The sequence below is a fragment of the Chelmon rostratus genome, chromosome 21 (assembly GCF_017976325.1).
Source record: "Chelmon rostratus isolate fCheRos1 chromosome 21, fCheRos1.pri, whole genome shotgun sequence".
Taxonomy (NCBI): domain Eukaryota; kingdom Metazoa; phylum Chordata; class Actinopteri; order Chaetodontiformes; family Chaetodontidae; genus Chelmon; species Chelmon rostratus.
The window spans coordinates 10,229,177-10,249,527 of NC_055678.1; the positions used below are offsets into that span (position 1 = coordinate 10,229,177).

At 41.3% G+C, this 20,351-nt stretch overlaps 1 protein-coding gene across 2 annotated transcripts in view; it reads left to right on the top strand.

Annotated features, from left to right (window-relative positions):
- Positions 1-573: 573 nt before the first annotated feature.
- The window catches only part of LOC121624802 (dynamin binding protein), a 46,079-nt gene continuing 26,301 nt past the window's right edge, over positions 574-20,351 (top strand). Inside the window, exons 1-4 of one of the 2 annotated variants that reach the window (XM_041962708.1) lie at positions 574-838; positions 13,224-13,378; positions 14,574-14,696; positions 16,947-19,190. In XM_041962708.1, the coding sequence (XP_041818642.1) occupies positions 13,234-13,378; positions 14,574-14,696; positions 16,947-19,190 (2,512 nt within the window). In that variant the 5' untranslated portion in view covers positions 574-838; positions 13,224-13,233. The remainder of the gene's footprint in view (positions 839-13,223; positions 13,379-14,573; positions 14,697-16,946; positions 19,191-20,351) is intronic. The other variant, XM_041962707.1, reaches the window with a different exon arrangement.

A 20,351-nucleotide genomic window follows, 5' to 3' on the forward strand; every position in this document is an offset into this window, starting at 1 on the left:
TTATTTGACACAAAGATAGCCCCTGAGGGCCATAACATAGAAATGAAGTAATATAATGGCGGCATTGTTTAAGTAGCATGAAGCTAACGACGTTAGAGCTAATTTCAACTGATTTATATTCTCGCAGGTAGCTTATTAAAGTATAACTACACTTATCTGACAGCTATATGGCTACAAATGTGGTGAAAAGTACAATACTTTCCTGTAAACTGTAGTGGAGCAAATATAATGCAACATTAAAAAGTAAAAGTAAATTACTTCAAATGTTAGCCTACCTGTAGCTTAGTCTACTTTTTACTGGGCTGGCAACGCATAGTGATTAAAGAAGTCTATGCTTTATCGAGAAAATTTTGTGTGACTGTATATATCTGCAGTTTTGTATATATTTAAGTTAAAATCAAGCTAAAGTAAAATTAGTGAGGTCCTCTTGTACTTTTGAACACCCGTTTCTTTTCTTTCCAGTCAGGCACCAGCCGAGCCAGCTACGGGTCTCTTTGGAAAAAGTGGGTGGCGTTGTTGTATGTAGGCATGGAGAGGCGCAAAGCGACTCGGCTGCTCCTGTTTCTAATGTGATGACAGCTGATTCTACCGAGACAGAGGCACGACCACCGTGTCACTTTTCTACTGTCAACATGTTTTCTTGAATAAAGCGTCTCCTCTCGGGAATAATGACCCCGCGCACGGTTCCGGAGCTCTGGGAGGTGGTGTAGCTGCTCAAAAGTTGTGTCGCGTAGGAAACTCCGCCACCACATCACCAGGCTGAAGAAGTTGGATATCTTGTCTGTCTGGATCTAACGGCCGGAGCCCATTTTCCCATTGGACCTTCAGAACCTCACAGGTAGGAAAAGCACCGCAAAACTAGACACTTTTTATTTTCTGCTCCTTATACTCTGCTGTAGGAGCTTGTGATAAGACGGAGGATGAGACACATGTAAATTTGTAATAACACAGGCATGATTTTACATCTTCAGCCATAACATTAGCTACTTTCTGGTGGATATGAGAGGGATAACGCATCGTTTTCCTCTGTTATACTTATTTGAAAAGCTTTGTGGTGTCATAGTCAGGTGCTGACAGTGGTTTGGGGCATACTTTGAACAGGATTTCTCCACTCAGACCTCAGTTTGAATACAGAGCTATCAGGCTAGCGGACTATTGACGTGAGCTGAATGAGTGATGGCGGTGGACAGACGTGCTACAGACCAAATAATCCCCTGTCCCGCTGTCTGTCTGTCACCTGTGGTCGCTGCTGTCAGTTGTTCCACCATGTGAGAGGGGCACCAACACATAGACATCTCTCTCTCTCTCTCTCTCTCACACACACACACACATACAGAGGAAATGGTATGGTCACGCGCACACTTAACTGGTGGTCTGGTCACACACACTGATATTTGCTCTGTTGAATTCTATAATGTTCAGTTCTATTCTATTGCATTATGTTATAGAAAGTTCCAATTCTGTTGTGTTCTATTCTATTATGTTTTGCTCTGTTCTCTTCTATTTTCTCTGTTCTGTTCTATTTTGTTCTGTTGAAATCTGTTGTGTTCAGTTCTGTTCTACTCAGTTGTGTTCTACTCTAATCTATTCTGTTATACTCTGTTGAATGTTGTTGTGTTCTATTCTGTTGTCATTCATCATTCATTTTATGTTCCGCTCTGTTCTGCTCTGTTCTCCTCTATCTTCTCTGTTCTGTTTTGTTACACTAACGCACCTCAAGATATCAAAGTGATAGATACCACGGTATACAGCAGAGCAAAATCTAGATTTTCCATCTCATGCGATATATCATCAATCTCCCACCCCAACATTCAATAATACTTGATTTTCAGATGAAATATGATGTGTTGTTTTCACTCCTATTATTTGATCACATTCTTCTGTTTGCATCTACTCTGTTCTGTCAGGACATATCCCGTTTTTACCACTGTCATTTACCAGTTCTATTCTATTCTATTCTACAGATTGACAGTTGTGTGATGTATTTTATAGGCAGAGAAAGAAACACACCATAGACATACATTATAAGCTGGGTATAGGAGCTGTAGGAGGAGTAGGGTTTTTTTTTTCTTTAGTTCCGTAGTTGACTCATCCACTTGGCATAAAGAATCTGTAGCTGAATTATGTCCAGTGTTTCACTTGAACCGAGTCCAGATTTAGTAGAACAGGCTTTGAGTGTGCTGCAAATGCTATGCACACTCTGGAACGTAGTCTGGACCAAACGGAATCTGCTAGAGCTGACAACCACATACTGTACACATTTGTATAGTATGGCTTATATATACATATCTATCTATCTATATATATATATATGCCCACATGTTTGGTCTATTAGCACAATACAGTATGTTTTTTTTGCCATGAAAGTAATTACAATTTAAACGATGTAGCTCAGTCCAAAATTTCAGCGACAAAAATGTAAATTCAAAATGTGCCATTGTCGCTTCACCACTGCACAGCAGTTTATCATCATCTTCCATGTTTGTTTTCATGCTCCAGGTGTGCATGTTCATATTGTAAACAGAGTGAATGTGTGACTTTTTATCCTAGTTCAACCCCTTTAAATGTAGTAAAAAAGACACAACATATGGGTGCAAATATGCATTTAATGCTGACAACATCTACATGTTACTCATCCATGCATTCTACGTGCATTGAATCGTTTAATGCATGACTTCAAACCATCCACACTGCAGTAAGGATACCAGTATTTCTGCTCCACCCACACCAGTTTTGTTGCTGCTCTTTGGCTGCAGTAGCGTAAACTCTTTTTTAGTTTTCATTGCCTGCAGGGATGTAGACACAAATCTTTATGTGAAAATGAAAGAGTCAATAACTTGTCCTTTCATGTGTATGATGACTGTGCATGACAGTGTATTTATTTTACCTATTCCTTCATCTGAGTCATACCTGACAGAAGTCTGCTTCTGCTTCAGCTTCTTTAACTTCTATCAGCCTTAATTAAGGATATCTTTTTCTCTTCTGTTCAGCATTTGTGTTTAGTGCCTAGTCAGGATTTGACTAGGATGCACGTTAACATCCTACACACTGAATTATTCAGCACTTGAAACAGGGTCCTATATCAGCACTTGGTGACAAAGAAACTTGAGATATTTGTGTCAGTTTGCATGTGTTACATCTCACAAACACTGTGCAGTAGCTCTCCCCATAAATCCAACATGTAATTGTGTATGGGATAAACAGGAAAGTACATTTTTTTATTCTATTATGTAATACGCCATTATTTCAGAGAGAAGGTACAGTAAATCTCAAACATTAAAGAAATGACATTCCTTACGTTCTTTGCTGGCAGCGCAGCATTAGTTGGCCTGGCTGAATAGGCAGGGAAAGGCAGGAGAATTAATTTGATTTGAGCTGAATGTGAAAAAGAGGAGGAACAGTTTGTTACTAGTATGTGCAGAGGCTGCAGAGAAGGTTGTGAAGCATGCACATCACTAGTCAGATATAGACTATAACTATAGATAAGAGTTAAGAGATATAAGGAATTAAGGACTGTGAATGGATCAGCACTGGAATGATAATTAAGATGGTGCAAAAAGTACTTGGACAAAATGGACAAAATAATGAAGTTTCCTAAGATCAGACTAGACAGACTGTGAGGAAAAGCAACAACAACTGAGAGAAATTGTACAATGTCTGCAAGAATACAGACTAAACAAGAGAAAAAAAGCACACCTTGTTTGCTTCTACAAACCAAAGCAACTTTAGGTCTTGAGTCTCTTGTTACCTTGGACAGATAAGATACACCGCAGTTTTATAATCTTATATAAATTCAATGACAGTGACATTCATTGTCTCTCTGGACAGCAGTTAAACTGGTTTTAGGACTTTAGAAAGTTTTGTACTTTAATAAGCCTAATTTAGTCGTGTACAATTATTCATGAAACGTTTTTATATATTTGCTCATTAAGTATGCAACCATTCCAAGATCTGAATTCATATGCTGCTGGTATTACCAACCTTTTCCTAGATAATTCCAATGTGTTGTCCTAACTATTGATTCACAAAACCCATTGAAACAGGCTTGGTTCTGTCATCTTGGCAGTCTCTTGTTAATATCCTCAATTCACAATGAACTGTCTAAAAGTTTGGGAGGAAGATGTGAGAACTTTGTGTTTGGATGGATTTTTTCCGACATGAGCAAACTTATTCCCCCCTCCATAAATTGATCATGTTTCTGCAGGCATGTGATGATGTGATTCTAACGGAGAGATCAGTTATATAACAGCTCATATGCTAACTATTAGGGCCCAGCTATGTTTTAAGGGTGCGGCATATCCTCGGGCACCTCTGGGGTCCTCCCAGGGAAAACCCTCTGCCGTCCAAACAGATCTCAGTATCCGTGGCAACGCTCTGCCCTCTGAGCTTAGACATCTGAGATGTCCTCCTCGCTGTGGAAATGTTTATGCAAAAGTCCAGTTCCACCCAGTGTGTGTATATGTGTGTGTCATCAAAGCCATTAATATTCAACACATGCACACTTGAGAAAGGAATGGCGAAACAAATACATGAGTGAGAAGAGTTAACTATTGAAAACAGTGAAATGGAGTCTGAAAAATAAGCACATCCCCTTGAGGGAACGCCTGTGTGCTCGCCAAACTGCAGAGATGCTGGAGAGCAAACTGAATGAAAATGCGAAGACGAAGGTGGATTTAGAGCTTTAGATGAGCCAGAAAGAGTATTTCCAGTCTTTTTCCAAGGACCCACCCAGGGTTTTCCCCAACACTCGTGCAGCAGCAGCAACACATCTTGCAATGTTCTCTGTACAGTATGTCTTTACATCTCATAAGAAGTATTTCAACTGATATAAACAAGGAAACAAACAGAGCAGAGTTCTGGGAGCACATTTTGCTGTTTCTAAACCAAAGTGTAGATTTGTTGTACTTGACCTGCCCTGACTCAGCTCACTGTTAGCCAGGAAAGAAAGTAATAGCTGCTTTGCAGGACCTGACTTGGCTAAGCAGGGATTATTTTATAGTGGTACTGTATTATTTCGACAACCCTCCCAGTGCGCCACATGTTTAGCCAGGGCCCAGTAAAGTCATAAATACTGCAGCGGGTTTCATCTTAAATTATCTGTGAGGTTCAAGGTCTATAAGGAAAGCGACGTAACTGACATGTGACCAGACAATGCATTGTAAATTTAAAACAGTAGTTGGACCACTCCTGTATCTGCACATTCAACCTGAGGCAGCCAATTATCTTACCTTAGCAATTGAGATTGAAGCTCACTAATAGCACGTTGTAGCTCATCTGTATGAAAACCAAAGTGTAAAAACATCAAGCTGTGATTACACAAAGTCGCTGCTCCGGACCAAGCTATACTCTGTCACATGACCTCCTGTAAAACCAAAACTTGTATTAGTTACAACCAGTTTGCTCACTTTGGACAGAACCAGGCTTGCTGTTTCCTCTATTTATGCTAAGCTAAAAGAAGCTGACCGGCTGCTAGCTGTAGATCCATACCACTCTCATCTAACAATTGGCAAGAAAGAAAAGTGTACAGTATTTCCCCAAATGTCAAAAATTTCCTTTAATCTTATTGTCTAAACCACATTACTTTAAAGTGGAAAAGATAGTTCAGTCTTAACTTTATCAACTAAGTAGTCAGTCGTTAAAAATCTGCAAATTTTTGTAACAATTTGGTGAGTAGAATGGCATTTAAACTGATATGTATAATAGAAAAATAGCTAAAATAATAAAAATATATAAAGAAAATGTTAATTGAATTTTTTACAGACTTTTATATGTAGGTGCATTCTCAAACAGGTATGTCATTGTAACCACAGGAGTCAGCATTCTGTTTGGACTACTTTAAATAAAAGGTGCAGTCCTTCCTGTCTCTTGATGTAAGCAGTTCGAATTGATGGTGGCCTTGTGACCAAATAGGCTTTGTTTCCACGACAGTGATTGTTTGTATTGAAATGCAGAGCTGGCATGTTAGTGTACAGTACAGTATGTCTGCGTGCCTTTTCAACCATCTCTGTGTATGTGTTCGCTGTTTGCATGTTTGAGTGGAACGGGACGGCTTTGCCAAATATTTCAACAGAGTTTGGCGTCTTTCGGCATTTGACTCAGCTTGCCAGATGTGTTCTTTTCATCCAGCTGGCTGAGGCCGCGTAGTGCTGTCTCATCTGGTTGAAATGCACTTTAAAGCCAGACTTCTGTCTTCAATGTCCTGCCCTTTAGTTGTTGTCTAAGGCACTAACGTTAGAATGCAATGTGGAACCATACTACATATTGATTGTTAGAATTTTTATTAGGAGGCCTTTATGAAGATAGGTAACAGATGAGTTTAACGGTGAGAACTGGGAGTTTGGGATAGCTGGCATGCAACAAAGGCTCTGGGCTGCATTTGAACCCAGAAAATGATATGGTATGTGGGTTAGAGCTGAAACAATGAGTTAATTAATCAATTACTTTATAGAAAACTGTTCATTGTAATAATTTAGTATTTCCAAGTGAGAAAGGCAAACAATTCTTAGTTTCAGCTTTCAGTTGTGAGGATTTTTCACTTTTTTTCTGTCTTATGTGATAATAACCTGGATATACTTTGCTTTTTTTGCAATTTTGCAAACCACCAAGCCGGCAGGATGTCCTGAACTAAATCATTTCTTGCGGTTTTTATGTGTGTATACTGTTTGACACATTATTTACCAGTCACAGAGCATTAAGTTTTATGTTTGTTCCGGTCTCAACCATTTCAGCCCATTATGACATTTATTTATGACTTGCTGTTGCTAATTACATTTTGTTTGTAAATAACAAGCATAGCAAAAGTCATATCTAAATTGGCTATGTCATCATGCCACCAGGGGGTCTGTGAGGCACTCGCTGTCTGAACAGATGGTTAGAAAACCACATGACTTGTGTTGACAACTGTCAGCCATACAGAGCCTTCTCACTCTCCCCCTCCTCCTCCTCATGTGCTGAAAGACTAGACGGTCAAAAGAAAAGCAGCAGATGTCCCACAGTTTTTAATATCCAGAACCGTCCACTGGCTGGTCACCTGTTTCGGTGATGTTGTTTCGAGGTGAATGCGTTTTAGCGGACTCAGCATTCTGGATGGGAGGACTGCAGAACGAGTCCGCGGTAAACAATCAGTATCAAAAGACATCAGCTGTCACCCAGCCCACTCCAGAGGATTCCAACAGCCTGTGTGTGTGTGTGTGTATGTGACAGGCACGTGCCAGTCTGCCACTTCAGTATATCTGAATAGGATGAATGGCACATTGGTGGTGCATCAGCGTGAGCCTCGTCCTGGCAGGCAGACAGATAATGAGGCAGCGGCTTCATTGTTGGCATCAAATGACCCTGTTCAATAAAAGGTAGTGGTGGTCAGCAGATCCCACTTCCTCCACTCTGTACGCACACTATCACAGCGTTTCTCATGCTCTACTTGTAGAGACAGAGAGGAAACTAAGATGCCTTGCAGCAATGGAAAAAGTGGAGCAAGATATGATCATGTCCAGTATGTAGGTCTGAAAGATTAAAAAAAACATCTACTCACAATTTTTCTTACTGATATTGTGATTTAACTTGCATTTAGCATTTAGCAGAGTGAGAAAACAATAAATCATGTATAGGAATCAAAAATTTTTATGCATCTCATGCGGATGCATCGACAATCGTTTTGTACTTGCATCATAGCCCTCTGAATCAGTATCCAATCATAAGGTGCCTATATTCCCGACCTTATTCATGGTACAAAACATTTTCTGGACAAGCTTAAATAGAACAGACACTGGTAAACAGCGACTGTATTAACCAGACATCAGACAAAATGGATTTGTGCTGTTTCTCCAAGTCACAGAATTAGCGTTAATTAACAACGGCTGAGTAAATCTGCTGGTGATGGTTGTCATGTTCTGTGAAATCAACAGTCACCATGTTAAACATCATGTACTTCAGCTTTTAAAGACACCAGTATGTAATTTGTGGCTTTTGCCATTTAATAATTGCTCTCTTTTAAATTGTGGTTTTGCTATAAAAATGGTTCGGCCCCCGACAGTAAAACTGTTTTTTATTACATATGCCAGAGGGGAAACAGCAGCTATTTCCATCATTGATGAATCAGTTGATTACTTTTCTCAAATGGCTCATTAATGCATTTGTCTTAAAATGTCAGAAAATAGTAAAAAAAAAAAAAAAAAAGCTCCCAGAGCCCAAGGCGACATCCTCAAATTCCTTATTTGTCTAACCCAATCGTCCAGATATATTGGATTTAAAATGATAAAGAACAGAGAACACCATCATATCCTTAAATGTGAGAAGAAGAGAATGATATCTTCAAATATGAACCGAATAGGAAAATTGTTTCTCAGTTACTTTGCTGTTAATCAGCTTGTCATTCAAGCAGGACTGCCAGTCACCGTCAGCTACAGTGGACGTATGATGTCGGACACAGCATATAGCTGATCAGTACGACATCAGTTGTCAATCAAAATCGATTGATCACATTTTGATGTGATCTGTCTTTTGATAATAAACCATAATTTTTGAAGTGTGTTTTTGAATTTGTTTTTTGGATCATCAAGGTCTTTCTCAGTAGCTTCCAGTTTCAGTCTTTTTGCATGCTGCTGGTGAAGCTGAGCAGGCCGGACTCTAGGTAGGCTTACTGTGATGTGATCCAGCCTTAACAAATCAATTAGATGGAGTCATTGTTATGCAGATTGTTTGACTGATGTTTTCCTCATGACACTGATGCAACATGGAAACCTTTTTTCTTTACTACTTATGTAAAATGCTAGCAGTGTACAGCAGACCTCCTATCGTATGCTTATCCTTGTTTCTGTTGCATCTAATGCTCAGCCGTTGTGTTGGGAAACACACCTATACGCACATGCACAGACAGGAAAGAGTGATGATGGTTCCAGGGCCACGTCTCAGGTCAGACAATTGGTGCTTTGTCCCACTGTCAGCTGTGAAGTGTGAGTATACGTACAGTGTGTGTGTGTGTGTGTGTGTGCGTGCGTGTGTGTGTCAGCTGTTGACTTAGCTGTCTGTCGTAATCCTGTTACTTTCTCCAGGACGGTGCCAAGTGGCACACACTAGTCCCAGTCACACTGTCTCATTCACCCTCACTCCCTAAAAAAAACCCTTCTCAGTACCCACTGTTCTTGAATTATGTCATCAGTGTTGTTAAAATGGTAGATGAATTACATTTTTGTCTAAAATTCTGCCTTTTGGACCAGTATTGAGGGACTGTATTTAGATTATGGATAACACCAGAACTCTGAAGATGCAGATCGCTGTCATGTTTTTTCTTCGCTGTTGTCACTCGCTGTTGTTTTCTCTGTTGGCTGTTTGTTCAGGATACTCATTTATGATCAGAGTCCCTTTGCTTATCAAGACCTCGTAAATCATAACAGAAGAGACACACCTACTGAAGTCTTGTTATGAAGACCTTACAGTGTGTGAAATGCCGCTTGACGTGTTCTGCGTTAGTATGCAAGCAGTCCACACCTCATAATTAATTTGATTTGAAATATGCATTGTTTTTGTGTGTGCGTTTCTTAAAATGTTGCCTCCTGTTGATGGAAGGAAAGTAGTCTGCCAACGGTTCCTCCAGACAGGCCTGCTACTCCTGACAGGATCCCATTTTTCCCTCTCTTTTTTTTCAAATCCAAACAAAATGGCTCTTAGCTGGTGCTGTTGTGAGTCAGAATGAGCCACTCAGACACTGAAACATGCACATTATGTTTTTACAATGAGAGGAAGCCGAATGGACTTATTTATGTGCTTTTTAGTAGTTCACAAATCAGTTGTGGCATTGTGAAACTGATGTTAGTGTCTCGGTATTTGCAACAGAGGGGAGAAATACAAGAACACCATAACTGCAGGCATAATGTGGCAGTATGTTTTTTAGATTATGCATTGCCAATATCCCTAATTAAGGCCTGCTGCTACGTAATTTATTTTGTGTAGTGGAAATGTGATATTGGCCGACAAAGAGAAGAGTGGATTGGATGGAAATTGAAACTAATTTATTTTGTCCTCGGTTGAATAGGCTGAGCCAAGTAGAGTAGAACTGAGCTGTGTGGTGATATTATACCGACATTCAGACATTAAACTAGATATCATCAAGGAGTTTTATTATGTCACATCATGGTGAAGCTTAGCATTGTGTCATGCTGATGCTAAAGGCCGCAAATGACACATTTCACATGCTTCATGTCTGTTAAACATATAGAAATAGCCATTCCAAAAATAATATAGCATTACATTAACAAACTAACATATGCTGATTTTCATGTTTTTGTATATGCTGTATATGTAATATAACATCATTAAGAGGCCGTGCTAGCAGCTCTGTGAGGCTATACAGCAGCACTTTAAGAGAAATGCTAATGTCAGCAGTGCTAACATGCTGATGTTTAGCAGCTAATGTTTATCATGATCACCGTCTTATTTAAGTGCTTTAGCATGCAAAAAATTTGCCAGTTAGCACTTAATAGAACATAAAGGTTACGCTGGTGACAAATTGAAATTTTGACCTGATGATGGCGCCGGAAGAAATGGCAAAGGATTTAAAAAATCATTAGAAATGATCTTCTGGAAATCCTTGAATATCTGTCGCAAATATTATCCAGTAATTGTTAAGATTTTTAACTTTTTATAACAACCTAGTGTTGCAGAGAAGTCAGGGTATCAGGAGAGTCATCAGTATTCATGCATCCTGCATCGAATGTCTGTACAAAATTTCAAAGCAAACCATTGAAAAGTGAAAAAATGCACTTTATTTAATATACTGTGCAGCAGATATGAGCTTATTTTTCTGTGTCAGCTGTCCTGTGTAAGATTTTGAATGGAAACCCTGTTCAGCTACTGTGTGGGACCACAGTGTCGCTGGAAAACGAAACAGGCAGCTCGTGTTGTCATCTGCCAGAGCCGGGTGTAAAAGTCACCGAGCACAGGGGCCACTGACCCACTGACAGACCCATAAATAACACTAAGGAGCTTGTCTGGCTGGATGCAGATCAGAAGATTAACTTCGAGAAAGCTGCAGCAGCCCAGTGACTCGATGCAGGTCCTGGCGCTCTAGTCAGGTACGGAAAGAGGTTTAGTTTTGTGGGTGTTGGTTGTAAGCTCAGCTGTGGTAGGCAGGCTGGATGCACAGAGTCAAGAGGTGGGAAGTGGTAAATGCATGTACTGTTTAAATGTAATGTGGGGTTTAATACAATCCTTCCAAACAAAGATGGAAAGATCTGCGATCTGCATGTGGTTTTCACATATAATGAAAGAGATTGCGTCATCACACTTCACAAGAAGACAAAAGATCCAGGCCTGATTCATTTTTTTCCCCACTACGTATTCATGCTTAAGACATTGTGAAGTTAAATGCGACTTTCTGTGATGTTCTTTTCAATTCATGGAACATCAGTTTCTGGCAGAACCCTTCCTCAGTGTATAAGGTCAGAGAATAAGACTTTATGTGCCTGACTTGATGCACTGAGAAGAAGTCCTCTCCAAAAGCACACAGATTAGTGTTCTGTTGGTGTGAGCGGCCTTCTTTTATTTGTGATTAACACAGTCTGTAAGACACAACAGGTGAGGCTGTAAGTTGTTGGGTAGATCATTATTCCTCACTGTTTCCTCAAAGATGGATGATAAACGTTCGCCTGTGTGCATGTCAGGACATGTTTAATTTGCCATGGTGTCTGATGTTTCTGCCTCGCTCTCTGACGTATCAACCAGTGTTTCCTGTGGTTCCCTGGAAGTTATAATAATAGGCGACTAAATGAAATACACCGGTGCCTTGAATGAATTACACATTCTGTTCCATTGAATGAATGGCTACACAGCCTGTTTGTGCTCACTGCCTGCTGTGTTGTTTAGCCACTACTTGGACACCTCCCATTGGCGTGCATTAGTTAAAGCCTTAGCTTGGGTTTCACTGTGGCTTCAACACTATGTGGTGTTGAGTTCACAACCTACTGTACTTCACTGAGCAGTCAACTTTTTGTTGAGCGGAACAGTCTGATGATTAACCTTCGCTTCAAGCAACCACCCAAAAAACACATTCAGTGCTCTTTCTTTTGTCTGTTAATGCCGGTCATCTGTCCTCTATCTACCTCCACAACCACGTCCAGGATAACCTAAACCACGTCTCTCCCCAGGGACAGTTGCCCTGAAGTGGGCTAGAGTCCTGTCCCTCTCCCCTTCGGCCCACTTAACAGAGGGCCCATTGATTGTGGCAAACTACAGCCCTCTTCTCCCATTTCCTGTCTCTTTCAGAGTGTCCATCCCCACCTGTGGTTACTCTGTCTCCAGATAATGATACACCAGGGCTGGTAAAATGTTTATGAAATGCCATTTTTGCTCTGTTTTCGCCTGTTTTCTCACTTTGTTGATAATTTAAAGAGAAATTGTGCACAAATATGAATAATTTTCTTACCTTTTACGGGACTAAAAGTGATGGAAGCAGTTGGGTTCCAAATATACGGCTTCCTCTCGCACACATAATTTTAAAACTATTTTAACTAATAATTTTAACCACTCATCATCCTGCTGGAGACATGTTTAAATGAAGTCAGTCAAGACCAGTAGCCTTTGCAGGTGGTGCATTCATTTCATTGAACCAAAGAAGTGAGAAAGAGATAAGTGTGCATCAAAGAAGAAGTGTGACGATTTCTGTGCTTCTGTGCTGTTTACACGAGGGACACAAAGGTCAGATATATAGTAGGTGTAAATATTTCCATGTGATATAAAATATCTACTGTTAAATACTGCATAATACACAGAGCTGTAGGTACCTTACATCCCTGACCCTCGTCTCCCTGTGAGAGAGCAGAGAAACAGGAGAAGGCGAGAAGAGTGTTGAGGAATGTCTCTCAGTCTTCTTAAGTACAGCTCTCTCTTTTTTGCTTTTCTCTTTCTTTTATTTTATTGTGGGTTTCTCACGCTCTCACTTCCCCTTTCAGTTGGTGTTGTTTCACGGAAGCTTGCTCTCCCTGTGAGGCGTTTGTTGATTTGTGTGGCAATTATTTTGAATAGCACCAGTGTGCCTGGTTTAGAAAACTGAGACACATTCCCTTGTGGGAAAAGACTTAAGTTTTGCACCTTTAGCATCTTGTCAATAATCCTAGCTTTTTTCTTTTTCTTTTTCTTTTTCTTTTCCTTTTCCTTTTTCATGCATTTTTATATAAAACAGTGTGGGGATCATCTCTCTGTCTCTCCCTTTTTTTCGTTTACCTCCGCAGGTTATGAGTAATGGAAGCAGGATCGGTGGTGCGTGCTGTGTTCGAGTTTCTCCCCAGCGTCTCTGAGGAGCTGCCACTCTTCACCGGTGATGTCATTGAGGTGCTCAGTGTCCTGGACGAGTTCTGGTTGCTTGGTAACAAAGATGGCGTCACAGGTAACGTGTCTGGAGTCATTATTACTAAGAACAAACCCATATGGTGGAGAAGACACATTTTGTTTGCCAAAAAGAACGTCAGCCTAATGAAAAACTACATGGAGAAGCTTCCTGTAGATTATTGATTATAAAAGCAGGCCGCATGGGAAACTGTGGTTGACTTAGTGGTCCTTCATTTTGGTGTTGGAGTGTACATGTGTGAGCACTTCAAGCTGTGTGTGTTTGGCAGCAATGCTTTCTAATAATTGTTGACATGCTGTGGTTCCTCTCCTCTCTGACTTTTGCATGCATGTTACACCACAGTCTGTGGCAGGCCACTGGTGGAGCAAGGCAGCAGGGTTTTCATTAAAAATGACACATTCTTGTATTTAAGGAGGTCTGATAATAGAAAACAATCAATGAACTGCTCTAAAAAGCGAGGAATTAAATAAAGTGTCTTTCTCATATCAGGTGATGTTTAATTTCACATTTTGCAGAGGAAACAGTGAAAGATCACAATACATCCTGGACAAGATCTGCCCCTGAAGGGTACATTATTGTCCCCTTCCTTTCTCCGCCCTTGAAAGGTCAAACGCACAGAAATCCACTTAAGTTTTCCAAGAGTGGAGCGTCACTTAAGATGAGAAAGGGGATTCCCTCAGAGGGGAAGTGCAGATGGGAAGTCAGTGTGGGCTTGCCAGAACGTCCCTGGAACACACAGACGATATTAGTACATTTATGGCATGACTTCCCTGGAAAGATGTAAACTGATTCTGTACCAAGCCCTGTCGATATCATTGTTAACTTTAACTTGCTTTCTAATAGTTGATGTAAGTTGCTCCTGACTGTGCTCATTGTGTGCTGCTGGTGTAGTCCTCAGTGCAGCATGTGACATGAAGCTGAACTCCTGCATTAAAAAAAACAAAACAATGAATGCTATTTCATCTCTTTTTTGTCAGTTAATGTTTAATGATGTTGGTCATCTTAGGGGGAAAAAGGTTGTTTACGAACATAATTAGTCATATTTTCGTTTTATTCAAAATTAACACCACTACAAATTGTGAAATTAGGATAACAGTGTACAGCGTTTATGTCTGTGAGGTACAGCAGTCATTGCTGTCATTGTCTTGAGGAAACAGACGTATGTTTGAAGATGTTTTTCACTGTGTTCGCCGTCGTCATCCGGCTGTGTTCTTCCTCCGTCTCCTGTCTTCAGGTCAGTTTCCCAGCACCTTTGTGGAAGAGGTTACCATTCCCAGCACCAAGCCTGGAGACAGACTGTATGTGTGCATCAACGATTTCAGCACAGCAGAGCCGGGCAACCTGTCCCTGAAGAGAGGTACGGACATACTGCACACTTATTTTGAGCAGTGACTCGAGCATGAATCACTTGTAGTCTTTATGACTCCAAGTCATAAAACATGAAGACTTTTATCAGAGCTGGCATGTGCTTAGTTATCTGTTATGTGGAAGTAGATTTTTGCACCGGATGCTGCAAGTAACACAAGCCAAACACTGTTTGTTAAATAGCACTGGTGTTAACTCTAATGAGCCATGTTTTCTCACTTAGCTTAACGCTACTTGTTGATGTCGCTGTGCTCAGGTAAATTGTTTGTTTTGTGTTGTAGTGTAGACGTGTTGTGTTTGATATTGTGACCTGACGCCTTGTCTCCGCTGCCACAAGCTGGCACATAAGTTGAATGTTGCCAGAGATGACAATCAAACAATTTTTTGTTAGTAAGACAAAATGAGTGAAAAAGGGAATTCTTTCTACAAATTAGACTGTAATAAAGCAATTGATCACAGTGATTGGAGACAAGGCACTGGTTTTCTTTGATGGCATCTTCTTTGAAAGAGAATTTCACTCTAAGAACATCGTCAAAGATTGCCCCCCTCATTTCATTATCATCATTATCAACATAAACAGCTCTAAGCCAGAGCTAAAAACACGTCAGCCAACAATCAAGCCTGTGATGTCATCCCGAGGGAGTTTATAAAGACAAGTTAGAACTGATGCCACGACGTAGGAGTAAAACTTAAAGAAACCCTAAATACTGACTCTCACTGTGTGACAGCTACAGACCGACAGGCACAGGTTTGTATTGTTTGGTTTTTGGTTGGGGACAGAGCTCCCGTCCTCATGAGCTGTTTTGTTTAAGGCCATTAAAGTAACATTGATTCTAATGGTGGGCTAATTGCCCCACCATTATTAATTGAAAGTCCGAAGGCAAATCTGTTGTGTTGAAGAAAACATGAAGTAAATTGAGGATAAGCATATTAGCACTAATTTCTCTTTTATAGCCATATACATTTACTTGGGCCTGCCATTCTTAAGTTTAAGTCTGTCTTCTTAAAACTTTGGGATTTTCTATTGTAATTCCGTTTGCAGATTATGATTCCATTCTATGTGGGTACTGATATGACTTAAAACCATGGTGGATTCCCCAGTGGGAAATTCATTGTTAGAGCAGCAATTTGACAGAAACACTCCCAGTGTTGACACAAGAAACACACAACACACAAAGTCTCTTTCCAGAACTCACCACTAGATGTCCCCAGAGCCAAACTGAAACCTACACAGACTGCAGCTGACTTTTTCTGGCTTGTCTCGCATGATTACATTAATTGTTTTGCTGTTTTTTTCTGATTTGTCATTCACAACACTCTCAGGCATACAACACTGATGTTTGCAGAGATCCTTTACATCGGTAAAAGCTTTTATTGTTGTCTTTCAATGTCATTAGAAGAACTAGTGGTAGTATTAGTCATAGTGGTAGATGAAGTATTGAGAGTTGAATTCTGCATTTAAGTTGATTTTAACAAAATAGGTATTTTAAATTCATCTTGTGGAACACTTATGTTAAAACATGTTAAGCATAGAATGGGACGACTTTGCATTCAATTTCCCCAACTATGTCAAATAATTCATTAGCAATCCATTCAGTGTCCTTTAATCATACTTACATATTTCTTATTTTATTTTGATTCAACCCCTGATCAAATTCACTAAACACCAACATTCCAGTAAATTTTTGTTTTCTCTGCAATAATAACATTTCCTGGATCATAGGAAAGAGTCTTTACTGGCTTTAAATGTTCATTTCCAGTATGAATTTCCATGGTCTCTATTGGCTGTGTGCCAGTTTTGGTCCCAGACACAATGGGAGGTGGAGCCGCAGGTCTTTGGAATGTGACCCCCATGACTTCTGGATGACCAGTCAACATTCCTTTAATCCCTGATTCTCCAGATATATGAGCAGCAGTGCTGACCCCAGCACAGTTATTAAAAGTATAATAATAACGGCAATCTGAAATAACTTAATACTCTGTAATGTTAGCAGGCCTACCTTGATGTAGACAATAGTTTTGACAAAAAAGTCTAAAATACCTGGTACTTTCTTGTAGTTCTTCCAATTTCATTCATCTTAGGTCAAGCCTATAATGATATAATGCTGAAAGAGAGCTGGTGCAACTTTATAGAAAGTTTATCTTTTTACTTAACATTTGACTTGAAACACTTTCTTTTTATGTGATTCTCATCAGAAATATGAATATTAAATGTGATCCCATTTTTTCTATGTGTCTGTAGGAGATGTGGTTGTTGGCGAGGCAGGAGGGTCCATGGACCTTGGAGAAACCTGGCAGCGTGGTTGTAATGCCTGGGGAGCCCGTGGTCTCTTCCCCACATCATGTGTGAAGGAGCTGAACCTTTCAGGCCGTTCCAGGCAGCTGTCTGAGCGCTCAGCTCAGGCCCAGGCTTCAGAGCTCCCTCCTTACGCCCTGGGCCAAGCCCGGGCCCTCATGAGCCTCCATGCGCAACTCAATGAGGAGCTGGACTTCCGTGAGGGAGACTTAATCATCATCACCGGCCTGCCTGAGCCGGGCTGGTTCCAGGGGGAGCTGGAGGGCCGCAGGGGCATCTTCCCAGAGGGGTTTGTGGAGCTCCTGGGTCCCCTCCGATCTCCCCAGGAGCCTGTGGACTGCCAGTATTTGAACAATGATTCTGGACTGCGGTACGAGGACCCTTACGATGCAGGAGAGGGAACTGAAGAGGAATGTGTAGAGGAAGGAGAGGTTTATGTGAGAGAGGAAGATGAGCAGAAGGAGACTGTAGAAGAAGAGGAGGGCGGTGTCTATGTAGTGGCACTATATGAGTTTCGGGCCATGGAACCAGGTGAGTTGGACTTTGATATGGGGGATCGCATACGTGTTATAAACACTTTGGAAGATGGTTGGCTGGAAGGGGAACTGCGAGGTCAGCGTGGTATTTTTCCTCATCGTTTTGTCAAAATAGAGGACGAAGGACTGAAATCTGCAGACGAAACCAATGTTGTTGAACCGGAGGAAGACAAAGAGAAAAGCTGTACTTCTGAATACAGCTCAGACCATGTGTGTCCCAATGGGTCAGAGAATGACTCTGAGTGGACGACATATGAGGACCATACAGTGTGGGACTTGGACTACTTTGAGAGGACTGAGGAGCACAGGTGGCAAAGTGAAAGCAAAAGCACTGGAGCTCAAACTAACAACACAGGACGGAGGGATGGGGGCAGCAGGCCTGACTCTCAGCCACGTAGACCTGTCGCCCCAGCACAGAGAAGGCCTGAGAGACCCAAATCCACTCCTCCAGCAAGACCCAGACTCCCATCTCGGCCTAGCCTGCCTGCACGTAGTCATAGGCACCATGGTCCATCCTCTGGCACAAATCGGTCTAAGCATACTAATGGTAACTCTCAATCCTTACAGTCCAAACTAACCCATAGCCTTACCCTCCCTAGCACTCACTCTGGTTGGTCTAAAGACAGCAGATACTACCAGAGTCCGCCAGCGGATGGTGCCACCATCAATAACAGAACTGCCAGTCTTGGCAAGGCGTTATTTAACCTTGCCCAGAGCCATAAGCAGAGGAAGCTAACTCGCCATGCTAGTGTCAGTGATGCTGATGTGATGATGGGCAGTCCCGAGACACGGCATTCCCAGCAGACAATGCGTGGCTTCAATGGTTTAATGCCAACATCCATCACCTTAGATACCCTGGCAACCTCAGCCAGTGATCTTGAGGCCAAACTATCCCAGCAGCTTTTCGAATTTGAGAAAAGCTTGACTACTTCATATAGTGACACTAACGTGAGTTCTGATGCTCCCAGGGACATGTCGTCTGTAGGTGACTTGAGCCAGCAGTCCCATATATCACGCCACTTTTCCATTCTGGACTACAGCGATGAAAGCGACATCATCCGTGGCTCCTTGCATTCGCCAGGGCCCCACCTCTTGCAGTCGAACTCTGCCTCCTCCTCACTAGAGAGGCGCAGGACCCTTCGCCCTCCTCCTCCTCGTCCTAGAGTCCTTCGCCCCCCAGCCCCAGCTGCATACAAACCAGCCCGCCCTGCTCCGCGTCCCCCTCCTCGTTGTCCAAGACAAAATACTGTTCCTCCAACCAGCAACTCCTTCACCAACAGCCCCATCTTCTACACTCCTGACGAACCAGCTATAAACGTCCTTGACCAAATAACAGAAGGGCAGACTGAGTTTGGTGACCTTGCAGCTGCCCAGGAACATGAAATCCGGTGCCAGTTGGAAGCAGAGAAAGAGCTGCAGAGAGAGATGGAGTTGGAGAGCCAGAGAGAGAGGGAAGAAGAGGAAAAGTACCAGCTGCTGCTACGACTACAAGAGGTGGAGCACGACATGGAGGCATATGCACACACAGCGGAGGAGCTCCGGACCATGTTGGAGGAGGAGGAGGATGAGACAGCCCGCATGCAAGCAATGGAGAATCTGGAGTTCTGCAACTACACATTGGAGACACTGGCCCTGGAGCAGCAGCAGCTACAAGGTAAGACTGTTGGGCAGTGGAATGGGAGTGGACGTATTTTTGGACTTTTTATGCCTTTGTTAGATTGTACAGATCTAGGCAATAGAGAGGTTGGTACAACATTTAACAGAGGTCCCAGCCAAGGTTCAAACTGGAGATTTATGGAGTTAAACCCCTAGACCACAAGGGTGCTCTGGAATTGGTAGTTTTATGAGTCAGGTTAGAACCAAAATTGGATATTGGACAATCTGTAGGTAACAATAACATCATAGAACTCATAGGAACCAAAGACAAGGTAGGTTTGATTCGATCCTGAACCTTGGTTGGTTTTTTATTCTGCCATCATCTTGATCATCGATTTATAATTTTGGTCATTTTTTTAAAAGGAAAGATGCCAAACATTTACTAGTTGCAGCTTCTCCTGTGCAAAGATTTGCTGTTTTTCAATATTTTCAGAATGCTTAACAAATAATAGCTTTCTGCTGATATGTACATATTTTTTTATTCGATGTCTGTTGAATGATTTTTAAACAGCATCCGCCTGTTCTGTAGGTGTTGATGTATAACAACAGAAGTATATCCTACTAACAGTGTGTGAAATCTGACAAACCTTTGTATTTGTCACTTGAAATTGCTCATTAGTCGGCTTAAATTATTAAGAAACTTAGGACAGAAAGTTAGCAAAGAACCAACAAAGATGTCAGACGATGTCCATGTGCATTAATGTAGATGCTTTCCCTTGGTTTTTCTTTTCAGTTCACAAGTCAGTTAGGTACTATTGCAGAAATAGTTAGATGGAAACAATGAGAAGACAAACTAGAATTTGTTTTACTTGATGTCAGAGTTCACTTCTGAGGCCTTGATGCCTGCAGGTTAGTTCAGAAAAGTAATACCAATTCACTGAAGACAAAATGTAATATAGCAGGAATTTAAAATGAGTCATTGCTGCTTAAAAGATTTCCTCCTTGACCTGTTATTCCAACACACACACACACACACACACACACACACACACTCTCACACACACACACACTCACACACACACACACGTATTTCCTTCACTTCTGGGGACATCACATAGACTTACATTTATTTCTTGGATACTTACCATAACCCTAACCATTTCTTACCTAATCTTAACCTAAACCTAAACCTAAATCCTAACTCTAACCCAAGTTTTCA